The 17,810-nt window shown below is 47.3% G+C and overlaps 1 protein-coding gene across 1 annotated transcript in view; it reads left to right on the top strand.

Annotated features, from left to right (window-relative positions):
- Positions 1–1,198: 1,198 nt before the first annotated feature.
- Positions 1,199–17,810, top strand: part of MYO1B (myosin IB) — a gene marked incomplete at its 5' end in the record, with an annotated part of 79,891 nt that continues 63,279 nt past the window's right edge. The window contains 6 exons of the mRNA XM_015426759.1: positions 1,199–1,297; positions 1,491–1,594; positions 3,580–3,727; positions 5,006–5,124; positions 7,953–8,039; positions 8,272–8,337. Coding sequence (XP_015282245.1) covers positions 1,199–1,297; positions 1,491–1,594; positions 3,580–3,727; positions 5,006–5,124; positions 7,953–8,039; positions 8,272–8,337 — 623 coding nt within the window. The remainder of the gene's footprint in view (positions 1,298–1,490; positions 1,595–3,579; positions 3,728–5,005; positions 5,125–7,952; positions 8,040–8,271; positions 8,338–17,810) is intronic.

Genomic DNA, 17,810 nt, shown 5'->3' with positions numbered 1-17,810 from the left:
CTGTCGCTCACAGTGGCCAACCAGTTCCTCTGGAGGGCCAACAACAGGGCAGAGAGGCCGAGGCCTTCCTAAGAATATAAGAAGAGCCCCGCTGGATCAGACCAGTGGTCCATCTAGTCCAGCATCCTGTCTCCCACAGTGGCCAACCAGTTCCTCTGGAGGGCCAGCAAGAGGGTGTAGAGGCCGAGGCCTTCCTAAGAATATAAGAAGAGCCCCGCTGGATCAGACCAGTGGTCCATCTAGTCCAGCATCCTGTCTCCCACAGTGGCCAATCAGTTCCTTTGGAGGGCCAACAACAGGGCAGAGAGGCCGAGGCCTTCCTAAGAATATAAGAAGAGCCCTGCTGGATCAGACCAGTGGTCCACCCAGTCCAGCAACCTGTCCCTCACAGTGGCCAATCAGTTCCTTTGGAGGACCAACAACAGGGCAGAGAGGCCGAGGCCTTCCAAAGAACATAAGAAGAGCCCTGCTGGATGGGACCAGTGGCCCATCTAGTCCAGCATTCTGTCTCTCACAGGGGCCAATCAGTTCCTTTGGAGGGCCAACAACAGGGCAGAGAGGCTGAGGCCTTCCCCTGACCATTGCTTCCTGGGCTCTGGGTTTCAGAGATTTAGTGCCTCTGAATGTGGAGGTTCCCCTCAGTCACCATGGCTAGTAGCCATTGATAGACTTATCCTCCATGAATCTATCTAGTCCCCTTTGAAAGATAAAGGGGAGTGGGCTAATCTGTCTGGCCGCATTTCTGTGAGTGAGAGAGAGGACCTGGTATATGAAATTGTCATGGCGCTCTGTGTGATTTAAAAGAGGCATCATGGTTGGGAAACATTGTCTGCCTGGACCTACCTGTGACTCTGAACCTGTAGGACAGAGATTGTGGAGGGCGGCTAGGGACTCTGAGTGAGCGACAAAGAGCATCACAATACCCGAGAGATTATTTTATTGGGGGCGTCCTTTGTAAATGGAAGCAACGTTTCCAGTCATCTGACTGTGGTCAGGAAACTGGGGATACGCAATGAGCTTGCGTGTTTCGACCTCTGTCTGCCAAACTTCGCTCCTCTCTGTGATGGTTCTGATACAGATGTGGTAGTGATGAAGGAGAGGCACGCTTGAACAATGGAAAATAATTGCCTTTTTATGAGAGCAGTGTAATTCTGGGATACATGGCTACCCACCTGAATTAACCTTTTTTTATGTTTAGATCTGTTGGAGAAGTCCCGTGTTGTGAAGCAACCAAGAGGTGAAAGGAACTTTCACATTTTCTATCAGATACTGTCTGGAGGATCTGAAGAGATGCTACGTAAGTGTACGGTGCTGCCTTTAAAAAATCACATTAAGTAGAGTCATCTATAATGGTATAAGATTGTCTCCAGTTTATTTCAGCGTTTTATATAAATCTGTTCACTTTGCATGCTGTAAATGAGCGTCCCGCGTATCGTCAAGCAAAAACCTCAAAGGGAACTTTTGGGGTTAACTTCTTTTCCTTTTGTCAGAAAAACTGAAGCTGGAGCGAGATTTCAGTCGATACAACTACCTGAGTCTGGACTCCGCAAAAGTGAACGGCGTGGACGATGCGGCCAACTTCAGAACCGTTAGGGTAAGAATCGGCATGGTTCTGAGTTCAGAACCGTCTCAGCTACAGCGTGAAGCATTATACTGGCAGCTTGTCCCGTTACAGTATTTTTATACAGCTGAGGTTTCTAGCTGGTGGATCAAGAGCCTCATTTTTCAGGCCGCATGATATTCAGCCTCCTAAAAACATAAGCTTTGGAAGTCACATTTATACACTAGGTCAGATGCGGGAGATTTGGGGTTGCCAGCCTTCTAGTGAGGCCTGGCATTACAGTTGATCTTCAGACTGTATAGATTAATGCCCCATGTCAGAGTCTAGGTGCAAGCCGAGTCAGAGTTCAAAGTCAGAGTCACGATTAAGTCCAGAAGGTTAGTTACCAGAGAACAAAATCCAGTTCAGAGCATGTTCCAGAAAGCAAGGTCTAGCAGTCCAAGGTCATATACAGGAGCAAGCAGGTCCGATATCCAAGTCCAAAGCTGGTCCCAAGGTCACTGGAGTGGAGCAGGATCAGGGGCTGTGGTCTCAGAGTCCACCAGGGGGTGACTTGTTACTTTCATACCAGGGGGTGACTTGTTGCTTCCACACCTAGCAGTCTCCCTGGACCGGCTTTTATAGGCATCTGTTGCAAGGTCTTACTTGCAGCCAACTGCTTGGGAGTAACCCTGCAGTTACTCATCATCAGCAAGCAGCTGCCGTCAGGCCACAAGACACGAGCTTTGTCTTCTCTCCTGGGGCACCATTCTAAGCCTTAGTCTCCGGCACTCAAAGGGTGTGGGTGAACTGGAGGGCTGGTAACAACCACCTGGGTTTCCTCTGTTGGAATGGGGTTTGGTAGGTGCTGGTGGCTCTTTATCAGCCGTGGCCGTTCATCTTCTTCTCTGACGGATTCTGCTGCTTCGGAGTTGGAATGGGGTTTGGTAGGTGCTGGTGGCTATCAGCCGTGGCCGTTCATCTCCTTCTCTGACAGCTTCTGCTGTTTCAGAGTTAGCTACATGGGACGCCTCTTCTCCTGAGGAGTTGTCTCCTCCTGAGGAGTCCTTCTCTCCTGACTGACCCCTGACAACACCCCTGGAGGAAATGGCTGCTTCACTCTGTGAACTAGGGTTGCCAGCTTTCAGGTGGGGCCTGGAGTCCTCCTGAAATTACGGCTGATCTTTGGACCCCTGGAGGAAATGAGAACTTCAGAGGGTGGACTGGATAGAATTCCATTCCTGACGAGCGCCTTCCCCTCCCCAAACTCTGCCTTCTCCAGACACTGTCCCCGGAGCTCCAGGAATTTGCCAAGCCAGAGTTGGCAACCCGATCTGTTACTTCGTCTCCTGACATTCTGACTTTTCACACTCAAAAGCAGCTGCCGGGGACTGCGCATTTTATCAGATCTTGCTGCAGGGAGCCCAAAGATTTTTCCTGTTTAGCTGCTTATTTCCCTTAGCAGGCAGCTCTGGCAGAAGTCAGGGGGTGGGCCCGTTCAGGGAAATGGCTACAGCAGAGTTAATCCTCCTCTCTGAGTGTGAATGCCAGGAGATCTAGTCATCCGGCATCTCATCCAGCTTTTATCAGATCCCCGCTCTTGAGTTATCTGCGTCTCCAAAATAATACAGTGCCATAAGCAAGCCAGTTACTAACACGAATGAACAAACGAATGTTTACTTTTATGATGTCAATAGAGAAATGTCTCGCTTTGCCGCTACGATTTGCTGACTTAATGTAAAACCGATTGTTATCGGCTAATCCTGCTGTACTGTGGCTGGCGAGAGACAGTTGTGGCAGAGTGGAGAGAGTGTAAGGCTTGGACAGAGGAGGACTGGGCTTCATCCCAGCTCAGCCAGGAAGCTGCTTGGTTGACTTTTGGCCAGCCACTTTTTCTCTCTCCCATCTCACAGGGTGTCCGGAGGATCAGATGTGCGAGCGAGCTCTGCCGTGCGCACTGAGTGGAGCTCCTTGCAGGAAGGATGAATTTTTTTAAAAAACAACAACAACCTGATGCATTTTGATTTCCTGTTTTCCAGAATGCCATGCAGATTGTGGGATTCCTGGACCACGAAACACAGTCCGTTTTTGAAGTTATTGCCGCTGTGTTAAAACTGGGGAATATCGAGTTCAAGCCTGAATCTCGCGTGAACGGCTTAGACGAAAGTAAAATCAAAGATAAAAATGGTAATTCGAGTTTATAGCCTTGCATCTACACTTTGGTTCAGATTCATTTTGGTTCTGAAAATGAATCGTTGAATAAGAAATTGAATAAAAAAGTGTTCATAGGTTTGGAGCTAGTCTTTTGTCCAGGTAGAATCAAAAGCATTGTGAGTTGAAAGAAAATTGCCCGTGCGTGTTGGGCTACAAATGTGATAGTTCACACAGTGCTGTAAAAGAAGGGAGGGTTCTGCCACCATTTCTATATTTCTGCCTGTTAAGAGGTTGGACAAGCTGAAAAACATATGTAGATATTTAACGTTCTCCTGTGCAGAGTTACTAAAATCTAAGTCGGTTCAACTCTGTAATAACTCTGGATACAACTGCACTGTTAGGTCGTGAGGTGTCTTTCATAAACAGGAAGCAAATGTGAAATATCTTGAATTATCTTGAGTCATCTGAACAGAATCATCTGAATATTTTGAATAATCTGGATTTATCTATGAGTTTTTCTGCAGTCTCATTTTCCTCTCTTGTATGTTCCTGTTGCTTCAGAGCTTTTCCCCCCTGTTCTGCACATGTTTTGCTCCTTCTAGTGGTTGATTCAGTATTGTACCACTCTGTGTCTAGCATAAAAACCTGCAGTTTAAATTTGCAGGGAGCTCCTGTCTCTAGCCCCAGCTCCTGCCAACCTAGCAGTTCGAAAGCGAGAAATTGCAAGTAGATAAATAGGTGCCGCTTCGATGGGAAGGCAATAGCGTTCCGTGCACCTCAGTGTTTAGTCATGCCAGCCACATGAACCACGGAGAAGCCTTTGGACAGTGCTGGCTCTTTGGATTGGAAGCGGAGATGAGCACCGCCCCCTAGAGTCAGATTCGACTACCTTTTGAGCAAGGGAAACCTTTACCTTTATGCTGGACATCAACCAATGTAATATTAAGCTGACCAGCAGAGGGAGCAAAACGTGTGAAACAGGAAGTAAGCCCTGAAGCAACAGGAACTCACAAGGGAGGAATGGCATGGAGACCCCCAACAACGCCACACAATCAGTTCTCCAACAGGCACAGTGTTGGTGGTTCCATGGAGCATTGTTCTTCACAGCTTCCTCAACTACGATTGTAACATGTTCTCTGGCTCTGGCACTCTCACCTCGAAGAGACTTCCCGATGAGTTTCTAAGCCCACCAATGTGTGAACCCACGAGTGCATAACCGATTTTAGTGTTGCCAGTGCATGTAATCAGTATGTGTTTTTTTTTAAAAAAAGACCAAAATGAGTTTTATGTGGGCATCCTTTGCTTCCTTAGAACTCAAAGAAATATGCGAGCTGACGGGCATCGATCAGTCAGTGCTTGAAAGGGCCTTCAGCTACCGGACCGTCGAAGCAAAGCAGGAGAAGGTCTCCACAACGCTCAATGTGGCTCAGGTATCCGCTGACGTTGACGTATGTAAGACGCGTAGGAAGAATTTGCTCTTTGTCGTAGCAGCTTGCGTGTGTGGTCTGAGGTAAAGCCTTTAATTGGTACCCTTTGAGGAGAGAGAGAAAAATTCCCTCGATGGTTGTGGATGATGGCTTAGGCTGAGTCGGCTGAAATTGAATCCGACGAAGATGGAGGTCCTTTGCCTAAATCGGAGCGGGACCGCCTTTCCCCATATGTTCCCCCAAGGGCACTGCGATCAGGAACGCAAAACCGTCTGACCCCCCCTTGGGCCTAGGGACGCCAGGTTAGCGGTAACTAGGACCAGGGCGTTCTCCCTGGCGGCGCCAACGCTGTGGAACGAGCTCCCTCATGAGATCAGAGCTCTACGGAACCTCCAGCAGTTCTGTAGAGCCGTTAAAACGGAGCTGTTTCGCCAGGCGTTCCAATAAGAACCGATTACTCCGGTGGTGTCGCACTAGCACTGTATCACAGGATGTATTAGCTGGGATTTTATGGAATTGTATTTTATATTTTGTAATTGTTGGTTTTAACTGAATGTTGGTTTTAAATTGCTTGTAAGCCACCCTGAGCTGCTTTGGCGGGAGGGTGGGGTAGAAATTTGATAGATAGATAGATAGATAGATAGATAGATAGATAGATAGATAGATAGATAGATAGATAGATGGATGGATGGATGGATGGATGGATGGATGGATGGATGGATGGACGAATAGATGATAGATAGATGGATGGATGATAGATAGATGGGTGGATGGACGGACGGACGATAGATGATAGATAGATGATAGATGATAGATAGATAGATAGATAGATAGATAGATAGATAGATAGATAGATAGATAGATAGATAGATAGATAAAATGCAAATCGTTATCTGTCTCGGCTGGTTCCTTGGCGAGTTTTCCAGAACTGAGCCCAAGGCGGGACACCTGAATCTTGAATAGCAGTCACATAACGACAGTATGCAAAATGCCTTCCAGAAATGTCCAGAATTTTTATTCTGGTTGCCAGATTTCACCAGTTCTGCAACTTGCTGCAGCCAAGAAACTTGGGAGCCACCATAATTGTCAGCATGCATGAATAACATGAGTGCTTGGGTGGGGCAGATATTTATTTATTTATTTATTAAATTTATCCCCCCCCCCTCCCAGCCACGGTTGTTTCAGGGCGGCTTACAGAAGAATAAAAACAGCAATAAATAATATCAATACTCCTAAAAACCATATAAACAATGTCAACATTAAAAGGTGCTAACGGATGACGATCCAGATGCCATTAAACAAATAGCGATTTAACATTAAATTTGGGGTGGCGCTCTGACTCCAGTGCCTTCCTAGTGGCTGACCCTGATCTAACATTGTGCGGCTGGCTCAGGCTGCTTTGAAGACTGCAGGGAACAGGGTTCTTCCCATGGGGCGGCTCCTAATGGAACGCCTGGCGGAACAGCTCCGTCTTGCAGGCCCCGCAGAACTGCATAAGGTCCCAAGGGGCCCTGATCTCTTCCGGGAGCTCGTTCCACCAGATAGGAGCTGCCACCGAGAAAGCCCTGGCCCTGGTTGTAGCTAGCCTGTCATCCTTTGGTCCAGGAAGGGTCAGTCGATGTTGAGACCCCGATCACAGTGCTCTCTGGGGAACATGTGGGGAAAGGTGGCCCCTCAGGTATGTAGGTCCCTGACTATAAAGGGCTTTAAAGGTATAGGTATAGGCATGGGTCTTCCATTCGCCCATTCCTGCCTGGTGGGGAGCTAGCTTGCATATGAGAGCGGCACACAGCTCTGCTCATGCGCCGATGTTTATACCCATATGTACATGCGCCTACATCCATGGGATTATCCTCTGCTGAAATAGTTCCCAGACTGCTTGCTGCTTGAGTGAAGGATACCATGTAATCTTCCAGGGTACAAAGAACTGCACATTTTTTGCATTTAATACTCATTCAGCACCATGTTCCATGGTTGAGCTATAAGGTCTGGCCCTGATGGTGAGCCTGCTGATGGCCCCTGGGTTTTGGTCACTGTGTGACACAGAGTGTTGGACCGGATGGGCCACTGGCCTGATCCAACATGGCTTCTCTTCTGTTCTTATGTCTGGGGCAGTGATGCTCTGTACTCTTGGTGCTTGGGGGGGGGGGCAACAGTGGGAGGGCTTCTGGAGTTCTGGCCTCACTAGTGGACCTCTTGATGGCCCCTGGGTTTTGGCCATTGTCCAATACAGAGTGTTGGAATGGATCCAACATGGCTTCTCTTCTGTTCTTATGTCTGGGGCAGTGATGCTCTGTACTCTTGGTGCTTGGGGGGGGGGGCAACAGTGGGAGGGCTTCTGGAGTTCTGGCCTCACTAGTGGACCTCTTGATGGCCCCTGGGTTTTGGCCATTGTCCAATACAGAGTGTTGGAATGGATCCAACATGGCTTCTCTTCTGTTCTTATGTCTGGGGCAGTGATGCTCTGTACTCTTGGTGCTTGGGGGGGGGGGCAACAGTGGGAGGGCTTCTGGAGTTCTGGCCTCACTAGTGGACCTCTTGATGGCCCCTGGGTTTTGGCCATTGTCCAATACAGAGTGTTGGAATGGATCCAACATGGCTTCTCTTATGTTCGTAAGTATTATTTTTTGCTAGCTTCACACCAAGGGACAAAGGCATTATATCAGTTTTTAAGTGCATCCACCAGAAATTCCCTCACATTTGATTCCTTCCCCAAAGCAACCTAGAACAAGTCATGGACTGCCTCCAACTTGTCATACCTCAGGCAGAAGGTGACTCTTGACAACCTCAAATATCTCTCATGCTCGCTTTTTCTTTTCTTTTTTAATTAGGCTTATTATGCTCGGGATGCTCTGGCGAAGAATCTTTACAGTAGGCTCTTTTCTTGGCTCGTTACTAGGATCAATGAAAGCATTAAGGTAATCGTATCTGAAATCAATGTCATTAGAATTAATGACCTGGAGAGTAAGCGCGCGTGCCCATCCGTTTGTGGCACAGTACTGAAACAGTGCCAGGGCGTTAAGAATAGCTGTACTCTCATAATATAATATATTTTGCCGCTGCGAAAAGATTTTTCTTTCGTAATGATGATTGGACAGTCTTGCTGTAATCTCAGTTAAGCTCACAAAAGTAATACTGAGTTTCTTCTAGGCACAGACGAAAGTAAGGAAGAAAGTCATGGGAGTTTTGGACATCTACGGCTTTGAAATTTTCGAGGTACTATTCTTTATTATCAGGGGTCATTTCGTAGAAAAAGAGGTGCAGGGGGTCATTAGCATAATTTATGCCACACCCCCTGGCATCACCGGAAGTGTGTCAGAAGGCAACACCCACTGCTCAGGCTCCCCTGGACTGTTTTGGATTGCTAGCTATTGGGGGGGGGGGACAGACATGCAGATCTGCCCTCACAGAGGAGGGAGAGCTTTACCTGAAGGCGGGCCGGGGGCTCAGCAACTTACCTGGCTGCTTCTTGCTCCTCGTGGCCCAACTGAGGGCTGCTGGGAGCAGAGGGCGGGACTTGTTGCATGTGCCCGCCCCCTGGGCTCCTTACTGCCGGAGCTCCGCTCCTGTGCGCTCCCACAGGAAATGACCCTTGTTTATTCTACATCTGTAGCAATATATGATGTCTGTAATACTAGGGGAAGATGTCATATGACTGTATTGTCGCTATATTTTCCAGCAGTGACAAAAAGGGGAAATGGGGGGGGGGAATGGTCACTGTCCCCACATTTATTTTGGGAGGGGTTCCATGCATATGTCTAAGATGTTGGGGCGGGGGAGGTTTTGTGGGAGGAAATGTGGCTCAGTGGTAGAGCATCAGTACAAGAAGAAGAAGAAGAGGAGATTGGATTTATACCCCGCCCTTCACTACTGAAAGGAGTCTCAGAGCGGCTTACAAACTCCTTTCCCTTCCCCTCCCCACAACAGACACCCTGTGAGGTAGGCGGGGCTGAGAGAGCTCTGACAGAAACTGCTCTTTTTCAAGAACAGCTCTTATCAAAGCTACGGCTTGCCCAAGGTCATCCAGCAGGGGCAAGTGGAAGAGTGGGGAATCAAACCCGGTTCTCCCAGATTAGAGTCCGTGCACTTAACCACTACACCAAATTGGTAGTGCATCTGCTTGGCATGCAGAAGGTCCCGGGTTCAGTTTCTGACATGGGATCAGGTGATAAAAAAGCCCTCGGCCTGAGACCCTGAAGAGCCCGTTACCAGTCTGAGGAGAGGATTCTTACTTGGACGGACCAAGGATCTGATTCAGTATGAGGCAGCTTCGCGTGTAAAATACATATTCGACAAACCTATGAACCCCACCTTAACACAGTGATCATGAGGAATTCTTTCAGCCTTCCATGAAGGATCATGGGTATTCCCTGCAACACTTCCCTTGTTAGTTTATGTAGAAGAAGTTTGCAGGCGCATGAAAGCTTATACCTTACTTTTGTTGGTCTTAAAGGTGCCACTGGACTCAAACTTTGTTCTCCTGCTTCAGACCAACAGGGCTACCCCACCTGGTTCTATATTGTTGGTTTATGTAGAGTCTAAATTTTATGTTTACTATTTAATTTTCTTTAAAGTCTTCTGTATTTGTTTAAGGCAGCTTACAATCTTGATTGCATTGTAACGCTGTTAAGAAAGAAATAACATACCTCCAATACCAGAGCTAGTGTTTAGTCATGCCGGCCACATGACCACGGAAATGTCTTCGGACAGCGCTGGCTCTTCGGCTTTGAAACGGAGATGAGCACCGCAACCCTAGAGTCGGACTCGACTGGCTTTCGAGCAAGGGAACCTTTACCTTTATTCTCTCTATGTAACTGCTGACCTTAATAATTACTGCCAAAAAACCCCCACAAACGGGCTTGCGTCTGAGACTCTGGAATGCTCAGCACTCCTTACGGAGACAGGTGGGATTTAGGCAGATGCCAGTAAGTTAAGAGAAATCAGTGGGAAAGTTTGCTTAGAAGCAGACATGCCAGCCGTCCTTTTCAAGAACGCATTGAGCAGATTTACGGGTGTGCGGCGTTCAGTGGTGTTTGCTTAAAAGTAGATCCCTGCGGATTAAACTTTGGGCAAACAAAGTTACACGACTCTCGTGGTCCAAAGACACTGGGCACACACCCTGAACTAAACGTTGGCATACACATATTTGCTTATACGTCCTTAGAGCCATTTGCATGCTATCCACAGGCAACGTCTCCTGGCTCTGCACTAAGCTGGAAGCGGCAGCCTCTCTTGTCTGTCAGATCTTTATCCTGCTTTTCCATCATAGCGCCTAGATGAGTATAAGCATACTTGTGGAATGCATGTGTGTCATAGGGTTGACAGGTCCTGGTTTGTGGCCGGTGAGGGGCTTAGGGGAACATTCCGGGAGGGGGTGGGGACTCCCTGACATGATATCATGCATAAGTGACGTCATCACGTTGGGGACACAGCCTCTTGGAAGCCACCAGTGGTGCCCGCTTGCAAAAAAAACATTTAAAGGGAACCTTCCCTTTATGTGGTTTTTTGCGATCGAGGGCTGTCTGTCCGTGCCTGAACTCTTTAAGTGGCGAATTCACCGCTTGGAGTTCAGGCGTGCAGCCAGTGGCCGCTCCTCTCCCTCCCCTCCTGCGAGATTTAAAGGGCCTTCCAGCTGATTGGTGGCCCACATGCTCCCACTGATCAGCTGGAAGGCCCTTTAAATCTCGTAGGAGGGGCGGGAGAGGGGTGGCTGCAGGTGGTCACTCTTGGGGGCGGGGCTTCCCTGCTGGCCAGCTGGCTGGTGGTGGGCAGGAGCCGAGAAATCGGGGGATCCCCCACCCCCACCTGGGGATTGGCAAGCCGAGTGTATCACTCTGCATAATTTCTCAGGTATACCTCCAATAATGCAAAGTTTGCAGTGACCTTTGTATAGACTAGTCAGCCCATACGGATGATTTTAAAATACCCAGAAAATGCTTGCAAGCTATCTTTGTGCTCTTCCTGCAATGTTTGTTGTCCAAAACTCATTTTGACGGAGTGAGCTCCCGTCTCTGGCCCCAGCTCCTGCCGACCTAGCAGTTCGAAAGCAAGAAATTGCAAGTAGATAAATAGGTACCACTTCAGTGGGAAGGTAACAGAGTTCCGTGCGCCTCGGCGTTTAGTCATGCCGGCCACATGACCACGGAAATGTCTTCGGACAGTGCTGGCTCTTCAGCTTGGAAACAGAGATGAGCACCACCCCCTAGACTCAGGTTCAACTGGCTTTCGAGCAAGGGAAACCTTTAGCTTTTACCTTTAAGGACTGAAATTATGTAGAATAGGCACAGGCAATACAGTTTTGAGATGCAGTTGAATGCCGCAGACGTCAACCATATTTGCTCCTTAATAGCTTTTTAAAAGATTTGCTGAACCAAGGTGTTTAAATATTTATTCTTAAAACTCCTATTCTGCCCTTCTCCGTAAAGTACTGTTTAAGCAAGAGAGGACCCTGTTAGAATTTAGAATTGGTCTGTTAGCCCCTTTAGCTGCATGCCGATGTTTTATGGTGTAGCGGTTAAGTGCCAGTTTGGTGTCGTGGTTCAGTGCACGGACTCTAATCTGGGAGAACCGGGTGTGATTCCCCACTCCTCCACTCGCACCTGCTGGATGACTTTGGGCAAGCCATAGTTCTGACAAGACCTGTCTTTGGAAGGGCAGTTCTGGAAAGAGCTCTCTCAGCCCCACCTACCTCACAGGGTGTCTGTTGTGGGGAGGGGAAGGGAGTCTGTAAGCTGCTCTGAGACTCTGAGTGAAGGGTGGGATATAAATCTCCTCCTCTTCTTCCTCTTCTTCTTCCTCCTCCTCTTCCTCCTCCTCCTCCTCTTCTTCTTCCTCTTCTTTCTCTTCCTCTTCCTCTTCTTTTTCTTCTTCTTCTTCCTCTTCTTCTTCCTCCTCTTCTTCCTCCTCCTCCTCTTCTTCTTTCTCTTTCTCTTCCTTTTCTTTTTCTTCTTCCTCTTCTTCCTCTCCTTCTTCTTCTTCTTCTGTCCTAAGAGAAGAGCAGAATTCATTACTGAGGAGGCCAAGGCCCAGGGGCAGTCGTAGATGCCATAGTAGCTGTGACGCTTTCCTGCCTTATTTCCAGGGGATGCTTACGATGTTTCCCCCAGGAGCTCATTACCCCATGTTGTTTGGGTGGCAGCACGAGCCATTTGTTTCTTCTTCCTCCTCTTCTTCCTCCTCCTCCTCTTCTTCTTTCTCTTTCTCTTCCTTTTCTTTTTCTTCTTCCTCTTCTTCCTCTCCTTCTTCTTCTTCTTCTGTCCTAAGAGAAGAGCAGAATTCATTACTGACGAGGCCAAGGCCCAGGGGCAGCCATAGATGCCATAGTAGCTGTGACGCCTTCCTGCCTTATTTCCAGGGGATGCTTATGATGTTTCCCCCAGGAGCTCATTACCCCATGTTGTTTGGGTGGCAGCACGAGCCATTTGTTTGTTCTCTCTGAGATTTAAAAAAAAAAAGTCTTAAGGAACAACTGTAAATAGATGACGTGCATGTCTAGGGGGAAGAGGCTGGCATAGGTGAGACAAGGGGGGGTTTAAAACGGTGGCCAGGCAAAAAATAAATAAATAAATAGGGGAGGAAAGAATTGTGAAAGGCCTTTCGAAAGCCCAACATGCCTTGCGGAGAGCCGTGTATCAGGAGAGCCGTATCTGATGACCTTTGGAACGGCGGTTTGCCTAAACCTGCCGCTGCCCGTTCTGTTCGGAGGCAAGCTGTTAACACTCCGCGTGCTGTTCTGAGCGTGTAAGAAGAGCCCTGCTGGATCAGACTGGCGATCCATCTAGTCCAGCACCCTGTTTCACACAGCGGCCAGCCAGTTGCCTCGGAGGGCCAGCTGCACAGTGCACAGAGGCCGAGGCTTCCCCCTGCTGCCGGGCACCGTTATTCAGAAGTTGGCTGCTTCTGTATTTGGAGGTTCACTGCAGCCACCGTGGCTAGGAGCCATCGAGGGACGCCTCTTCCGTGGATCTGGGATCTGTGTGAGCTGGCTTTAGAAGCTCAGCAGTGCTATCAGGTTTGAAATGCCTGGCCCGGTGTTGGCTCAGGGTGTTCTGGGTCACCCCCCACCCCCACCACCCCCACACACTTCTGCTGTCCTCCTTCAACAAGAGGGAATCAAAAGAAGAAGGGGAACCAGCGTACATGAAATGGTACAAGGCACAAAAAACCGCTGGCTAAAATAACTAAGGGTGAACGTAAGATGTATAAAAATAATATTTTAATACCGAGTTCAAAGAATACAAATAATAACAACAACAACAACAACAACAACAACAACAATAATAATATACCGAGTTCAATAACACAATAACCATATAACTAGATAAAGCCAACAACAACAACAACAACAACAACAACAATAATAATAATAATATACCGAGTTCAATAACACAATAACCATATAACTAGATAAAGACAACAACAACAACAACAACAACAATAATAATAATATACCGAGTTCAATAACACAATAACCATATAACTAGATAAAGCCAAGGTGTTCTTACAAGAAACAACAGTAGTGCAGAGAAGTCCCAGGAGTATTCATACATACATACATACATATTAGATTTCTATACTGCTCTTTTTCTGTAGACTCGGAGCGGTTTACATAGTTTTATACAATTATCTAACCTAGGGGCACATAGACAGGGGAGTGACTTCCTTACCCGGGCACCCCTCCTTATTTAGGCTGGATCTTCTTCTTAGCTTTTACCACGGCGGGCTCTCTTTTTGTTGGTACTGGCGATGTTTACCGGCACAGGTCTTTCCATTCTTTCCAGCAGCGACACCTCCTGGTTACGGCAGCTTACGACCATGCCGTATTCAACATGTCTCACTCCTGTTGTATTGTAATTCCATAGTCCAACTTGAGATACATTCATCATAGAGTGGACTCATACAGTTCCTGGAAAATCCACATAGTCTTGAATTCCATAAGCCGCAGAGACGCGTAGTCCAGATGCAAGCTGCACGATGATCCTTTGTGATTAAATAAACTGGCTTCTGTATGTGCCGCTACTGATATTGGGCCCCACGGTAGCCTATTGGTTTTGAAAAAGAATCCTTCGAAACGTGGCAGCTTGCATCCGGCTTCTGATTGGCCATTGGAGATCTCATTGGCTGCGTAGATTTTTAAAAAACATTGCTGTCGTAGCAGCCGCCTCCACATCACATGGATCGGCATGGCGTAACCGAAGATAAGCAGAGTGTATTCAAGAAAATATTTTAAAACGATTTGTTCATTTTAAAGGGCATCCTGTTAAAAGGGGTTTCTTCCTGAAACGCTGAAGAGTCACTTATAAGAGTTATCAATAACCGCACTCTCTGACATTTGGTGGTTGGCTCCTCCTCCGACGGCAGCCATTTTGTCGTTGGCTCCACCCCCCTGTGGCAGCCATTTTGTGCCCACACCACCGTGTGTCAGAACACCGCAAGTGCAAGGGAGGTGGTGTGCAAGCCCGGTGCCTCATTGTGTGTACAGCATTTCTAGAACTGAGCACACACAAAGGAACCAGCCCGGTGCAATGCTTTGAGAGGAAAAGGGATTGCATTCTTAACATTCCGCTTATCGTGCCTGGACTAATTTATTATTAAATAGCTCATCAAATGCTAACACTTGCTCTTCTGATTGAGAGGGCTATATTAATCTCGCTGATGCATACATTTCCCGTTTTGCATTACATTTTATTCAAATGCTTTTTGAAGAGCCCTCTGTTTAGCATCAAGTGATCTTCCCTAGCTTGGGAAAGAAACATGCATCACAATTTCTTGATCAAGAAGAACTGTCAGGTTAATTCGCTTCTCCCCGGGGCCCTTGTGCCAGGAATGCTTAGCTTTATCTAGTACCTGTCATATGAACTATTCAGTCTTTCTTTCTTTTTTTTAGTACTACCCTGTTTCCCCGAAAGTAAGACATCCCCTGAAAATAAGACCTACTTACAGTTTTGCCTCTTGCTGAAATATAAGACTTCCCTCGAAAATAAGACCTCCCCGATAATAAGGCCTCCCCCAAACATAAGGCCTTTCCGATAATAAGGCCCCCCGAAGCTACCGTAACTCTGGACTGTGGGCCGTAGCGGCAGGCGCTGCCACGCAGCTCACTGTTGGCCGCCGCGCAGCCGGAGCAGACAGGAAGTGCGAGGTCTCTTTTAATCAGAGAGCCCGCGCTGCCGCCAGGACAAGCTGCCGCCTGCTGCTCGCTCTGCCCTGACGGAGTGTACCGTATTCTTCTTCATGGAAAAATAAGGCATCCCCCCAAAATAAGACCTAGCGCATCTTTGGGAGCAAAAATTAATATCAGACACTGTCTTATTTTTGGGGAAACAGGGTATGTGATCCCTCCCTTTTCAAGTTCATTGGCTGAAGGTTTCGGTCCCGTAACGGCCTCATCCAAAATGTTTTTCATGGCTAGCTTGCTACTTCTTTCCAGTCACGAAAAAAAAAGTATGACGGTGCAGGGATTCTGAGATTCCTAACCCAGTTAGCTTGAATGGTTGAACGATATATGCAAGGAGAATAGATGGGGGAATGTACAGTGAATAATAAACAGACCGCTGTTGCTGAGTTTGAGAGCTGGGCCGGAAATAAAAGTTAAATTTAGAAAGGAAAATTGTATTGGATGGATGCCCAATAGCTAAGCTTTTGTCCTGTGAAGGATGTTACTCTTGAGCAAGCATAAGAACATAAGGGAAGCCATGTTGGATTAGGCTATGGCCCATCCAGTCCAACCCTCTGTGTCACACCGTGGCCAAAACCCAGGTGCCATCAGGAGGTCCACCAGCGGGACCAGAACTCCAGAAGCCCTCCCACAGTTGCCCCCCCAAGGACCATTGGTGTGGTGACCATTACTCTACACAGTATTCCAAATGAGGCCGCGCCATAGATTGACACAGGGGCTGAACTCTGCTGTTTCGAGGTCCTCTCTCTTAAAATCGATGGCAGAACTGCCATTTGATTTGAAAGGGTCAAAGTTCACACTTAAACAACCAAGGAATAACTGAAAGAATAATCACAACCACCTAGGGACAAAGGATTCGTATCTCATCACAGACGCTGATTTTCTACATTTCCCGCCTCTGTGCATATCTCCTTGCTTCAATCAGACGGATTAGCTTTTGCTTTGTCCTTCTATGTCCTGACTCCAGCTGTGTCCCTTCTTATAAACACCCCTCCCACCTTCTGACCCCGTTATAAGGGCTGATGGATCTCCATTCTCGTTTGTATCTGAAATGAGGTTTGACTCACAAAACCCCAGGCAATTTTGTTGGTTTTAAGGTCCTTCTAGACTTGAATTTTGCTCAGCCGCCACTTAAAAATTAACACAGCAGGAAATTCCCTTATGACAGGAGAAATTTGACTCGATCTCTTTACGGGGTTGTGTGATGCTCGTGGCTGGGACTTCCCTTTATGGAAAAGTACAGCCATGAGTAATCTCTGACAACAGTTGGCTTTCGGTCGTTAACACTGGCATGTGCTGCAAACCAGGCAGTCTTGTTATGCTTTTGGCCCTTTGGGTTTCTTGTACTGGGCAGAGCTTAAGGGGTACTTTCGTTTCCGTAAAGTGGGTGAAAAGACCCAACTCTGCTGCCTTCAAACCAAGCACCAAATGTGATCATAAGAACACTAAACAATATAGATCTTGAATAAACCTTTGTTGGTCTTAAAGGTGCCACTGGACTCTAAATTTGTTCTATTTAAAATATATTTGTGTTATTTATAGTCTGCCTTTTTCACTTGGACTCAAGGTGGGTTACAGAGAGTTGAGTCAATACAATCAGTTTGTGGGACATTCAGTAAGCAATAGGGATGGGCATGATCCACATTTTTGCTGCGTGGCTCGTGGCCGAAACACAAACCAATAGGCCGGTTCACAAACAGAACCAGTTTGTATCAGTTCGTGAGCCATTTAAAGTTTAAACCCCTGCTTTCTGCTCCCTGCAAAAAGTGGTGGGGAGCAGAAAGCAGGGATTTAAATGGTTCAGCTGTTTTTCAGGAAGAGCAGAAAGCAGAGGTTTGGGGTTTTTTTAAACCCTTGCTTTCCACTCTTCACAAACCGCCACAAACTACATCAAAATTCATGGACGCTCATGGCAGCTCTTCAGTTCACGAATATCACTTTATGAACCAGCCAAAATTCGTGATGCATTTTAGTTCGTTAGCCGGTTCGTGTCCATCCCTAATAAACAGTGCAATAGGATTAGGGTTGTAGATCCAACCAGAAGTCTAAAAACACAACTGAAGCAGAGCAGGAGCGTTAACATGACACACTGAAAGATGCCAAAATTACATGGTGGGATCCCAGTTCCAGCAAGCCATATACCGTAGAATCAGCCACAGTCCCTAATAATGTATCCAAGTAACTCTGTGAAACTTTTAGTACAGTGCAGCTCTGTTGCCTGTGTAGAAAAGCTCTCTTGAATAATTCGGTTTTGCATAGTTTGGGGAAAGTTAGGGGAGTGGGAGCCTTCCTCACCTCCTAAGGCAGTCTGTTCCATAAGGTGGGGCTACAACAGAAAAGCACATAGATGGGCACAGGGCTTTTTTTGTAGAAAAAGTCCAGCAGGAACTCATTAGCATAATAGGCCACACCCAGCAGTAAAACTCATTAGCATATTAGGCCACGCCCCTGACTGCCCCACTCTTTAGCATATTAGGCCGCACCCCTGACTGCACCGCTCATTAGCATATTA

Source organism: Gekko japonicus, unplaced genomic scaffold (assembly GCF_001447785.1).
Source record: "Gekko japonicus isolate JY-2015 unplaced genomic scaffold, Gekko_japonicus_V1.1 scaffold4360, whole genome shotgun sequence".
NCBI lineage: Eukaryota > Metazoa > Chordata > Lepidosauria > Squamata > Gekkonidae > Gekko > Gekko japonicus.
The sequence above is the reverse complement of the archived record's forward strand: the minus strand, read 5'-3'. Positions and strand labels throughout refer to the sequence as shown.